We start from the raw sequence: 4259 nt of genomic DNA, 5'->3' as shown, positions 1-4259 counted from the left end.
CCATAGCACTTTCATTAATGATATTTCCTTAGTACAAAGTTCCTGTATTTTCTGATCCAGAATCTGAACCGATACCTCCTTGTAAGCCAAAACATCCTTGATCTCTAAGGATTCATAACTTATCACATGCAAAGGATCTGACACATACTTCCTCAGTACTGATACGTGGAAGACGTTATAAACTCTAGACAATGCTGGGGGTAACGCCACTTGATAGGCAACTGGACCAATTTTTTCCAGGATCTCAAATGGCCCAATGTACCAAGGGCTCAGCTTGCCTTTCTTTCCGAACCTCATCACTCCCTTCATTGGATCAATCATCAATAATATCATATCTCCGATCTCGAACTCTAGCTCCCGTCGGCAAGTATCTGCACAACTCTTCAGCTGACTCTGTGCTGCTTTTATCCTCACCCTAATAAGCTCGACCTTTGCAAAGGTCTGTTGAACTAATTCTGGCCCCAAAATCTGCTGCTCGCTTACCATATCCCAGTACAACGGAGATCGGCACCAACAAACATACAAAGCCTCATATGGTGCCATCTTGATACTGGCCTAACAACTGTTATTATATGCGAACTCAACTAACGACCGATACCTAATCCAACTACCACCGAAATCTAGTATGCACACCTGCAACATATCCTCTAGAATCTGAATGGTCCTCTTGGACTACCCATCCATCTGTAGGTGAAATGTAGTACTAAAGGTGAGTTAAGATCCTAAGGCATCCTTCAAACTCTTCCAGAAATGAGAGGTGAATCGTGGATCCCAATCTGAAACTATAGAAACCGGGATGCCATGAAGTCATGCTATCTTCTGTACATAAAGCTATGCCTACCAGCCCATTTATCTAGTAACTGACTCTAATTGGAATGAAGTGTGCAATCTTCGTTAGCTGATCCAAAATAACCCAAATGGCCTTCTGCCCATGCAGTGTCGAAGGCAACCCTGATACAAAATCCATCAAGATATGCTCCCACTTCCACTTAGGGATGTTAAGTGGTTGAAGTGGTCCTGCAGGCCTCCGGTGTTCTGATTTAACCTACATACATGTTAGGCACTGCTCTACAAATCTGGCAATCTCCCTATTCATTTTACTCCACCAGAACGATTCTTACAGATCTCTATACATCATTGTACTCCCTATATGAACAGTATAGAGAGAGCAATGAGCTTCCTCCAGAATCATCCTCATAATATTCGCATTGTTAGGAGCACACAACCTGGCTTGAAATTTGAGAACTCCATCCTCAAAAACATTGAAGTTCATCTACAGCTTACTCCAACTTTCTCCATAATTTCCACCAACTCTGTGTCTCTCATCTAAGCAACTTTAATTTTCTCCTGTAAAGTTGGCTAAATGATCAAAATGGCCATGATCGCTAGTGGATCCCCATCCACTAATTCTACCCCCAACCTCTCCATGTCCATTCTAATATGATGCTATACAACAATAGCTAAAATTGACGCACCCACTAACTTACGACTCAAAGTATCAACTACCATGTTAGCTTTTCCTGGGTGGTAACTAATGGTATATTTATAGTCCTTTATCAATTCAATCCACCTGCGTTGCCTTGTATTCAACTCCTTCTAGGTGAAGAAGTATTTGAGACTCTCATGATCAGTAAAGATCTCGTACTTTTCACCATATAGGTTGTGCCACAAGATCTTTTAGTACAAACACCACTTCTGCCAGCTCCAAGTCATGCGTAAGATAGTTCTTTTCGTACTCCATAAGTTGGCAAGAAGCATACGCAATAATTTTTCCTTGTTGCATCAAAACACACCCAAGTCCCTTCTAGGATGCATCACTGTAGATCATGTAACCACCATCCCCTAATGGAATGGTCAATACTAGGGCTGTGACTAACCGTTGCTTCAATTCCTAAAAGCTCTGCTCGCATTCCCCAGTCCACTAAAACTTACTGTTCTTCCTCATAAGTTGTATTAGAGGACCTGACAGTCTAGAGAAACCTTCAACGAATTGGAAATAGTACTCTGCAAGACCTAAGGAACTTCTAATCTTATGCATGTTCTTCAGTCTTGCCCAATAAACTACTGCCTCTACTTTGCTTGGGTTCACTAAACCCCCTCCCTGGACACTACATGTCCTAAAAATGCAACTTGTTCTAGCTAGAACTCGCGTTTCTTGAATTTAGAAAATAACATCTTCTTTCTGCGTACCTGAAGTACCAACCTCAGATGAGCTTCATGCTCTGCAGGACTCTTCGAATAAACTAAGATGTCATTGATGAACACCGCCACAAACTGATCTAAGTACTTGTGGAACACCCTATTCATCAGGTCTATACATGCTGCTAACGCATTCATCAAGTCGAAGGGCATAACTAGGAATTCATAATGGCCATATCGGGTTCAGAAAGCTATTTTCGATACATCCTCTGATTTCACCTTTAATTGATGATACCCGAATCGTAGATCGATCTTAGAGAAAACCTGAGTGCCCTTTGACTGGTCAAACAGATTGTCTATACAAGGTAATGGGTACTTGTTCTTCACTGTCACCTTATTAATTTCTCTATAGTCGATGCACATCCTCATCGACCCATCCTTCTTCTTTATGAACAATACCGACACTCCCCAGGGTGAGATGCTTAGTTTGATGAACCCCTTGCCAAGATGTTCTTGTGGCAGCTCCTTTAATTCAGCTAGAGCCATTCGGTTTGGAGCCTTGGACGTTGGTGCCATCCCCGGAGTTAACTCAATGGAGAATTCCACCTCACGATCTAGAGGTAATCCCAATAAATCCTTAGGAAACACACATAAGAACTCCCTTATCACTGGAATATCCTCTAGCTTTAGTCTTTCCTTTGGTGCTTTTTTCACATATGCAAGATACCCCTAGAAACCCTCCAGAATTAACCTTCTTGCCTGAATCGTCGAAAGGATCCATGGCGCAGAGTGTACACATGACTTGACGAAATTAAATTCCTGCTCTTTTGGAGGTCTGAACCACCACTTCCTTCTTGTGGCAATCTATACTCGCATGGTTGAATGCTAGCCAATCCATCCCAAGAATAATGTCAAATCCATGTATGTCAAAGACAATTAGACTAGCATACAACCTCCTCTCTTGAATCTCCACTCGATAGTTTCTAACCACCTTACTGTATACAACCATCGATCCTGTTGGCGTGACCACACCTAGCTCGACCTCTAACGACTGAGTCTCTATTCTGCACACTTTAACAAACCCCTAAGATACAAATGAGTAGGTCACACCTGAATCAAAGAGCACAATAGCTTTATTTGAAAGCACTTAAATGTTACCTATAACTACATCTCCTGCACGCTCGACGTCACCAAGAGTCATAGAATATACAAGTGCATGGGCGGTGCCCCTTTAGTGACCACCATGGGGTGCCTAGTTACCTCTCCCATACTGATGCTGCAAAGGTGTGTAATTCCACATGACATTCTTGCGCCTGATTTCCTACCCCACCACACCGATAATAGGCAGCTGTTCCAGCCCTATGCTCACCTCAATGCTTTTTATGGTATCTAGGACAGATAGGATGTTGAGAATTCCCCCCAAGGGGCTTAAGATTCCATCTCCTGTCATTGGCTCATGAAATTACTAGGCCACCTCCACAAACTCTGGTTATACCTAGATTGAAAACCTTGAAGCAAGGGCCTCTTCTTTTGATTTTCTACTCTCTCTCCCTCTTGAAAGCTGGTCTCAACTGCCATGGCCCTATCCACTAGCTTAGAGAAACTCTGAGTCATTAATGCCACCACTTGTGCACCTACACCCTGCCTTAGATCTCTCTTAAACATTCAATCCTTCTTTGGCTCATCTGAGACCATGTGCGGAGCAAAATAGGATAGCTCCACAAATGTAGTTGTATACTGTTGCACAATCATGGGCCCCTGTGTCAGATGCAGAAACTCCTCTGCCTTCACCTCTCTGGTAGCAATAGGGAAGTATCTACCAAAGAAGACCTTCCTGAAATGGCTGCAGGTGATAGATGCATACCCTAGACATTGTTCCTCTACTAGTTTAGCCGATCTCCACCATCTCTTCGCCTCCCCCACTAATTTAAAGGTGGAAAACCACACCTTTTGCTTATATGTGCTTTCCAACACACCCAGTAGCTCCTTTATCTCATGAACCCAATCTTCAGCTGTAATCAGGTTTACTCCTCCTAAGAATACCGGCGGATTCGTTCGAGAACACTATTGAAATGTGTAACCCCTATCTGCTGATAGCTGATCTTGCCCCCTAGAGTCCC

The 4259-nt window shown here is 43.0% G+C and overlaps 1 protein-coding gene across 1 annotated transcript in view; it reads right to left on the bottom strand.

Annotated features, from left to right (window-relative positions):
- The window catches only part of LOC131163471 (uncharacterized), a 597-nt gene extending 54 nt beyond the window's left edge, over window positions 1–543 (bottom strand). The window contains exons 1-2 of the mRNA XM_058120067.1: window positions 293–543; window positions 1–184 (exon numbers count right to left, since the gene is read on the bottom strand). The exon at window positions 1–184 is cut by the window's left edge and continues 54 nt beyond it. Of these exons, the coding sequence (XP_057976050.1) occupies window positions 1–184; window positions 293–543 (435 nt within the window). The remainder of the gene's footprint in view (window positions 185–292) is intronic.
- Between the last annotated feature and the right edge of the window lie 3716 nt (window positions 544–4259).

Source organism: Malania oleifera, chromosome 9 (genome assembly GCF_029873635.1).
Source record: "Malania oleifera isolate guangnan ecotype guangnan chromosome 9, ASM2987363v1, whole genome shotgun sequence".
Classification (NCBI taxonomy): Eukaryota; Viridiplantae; Streptophyta; class Magnoliopsida; order Santalales; family Ximeniaceae; genus Malania; species Malania oleifera.
The sequence above is the reverse complement of the archived record's forward strand: the minus strand, read 5'-3'. Positions and strand labels throughout refer to the sequence as shown.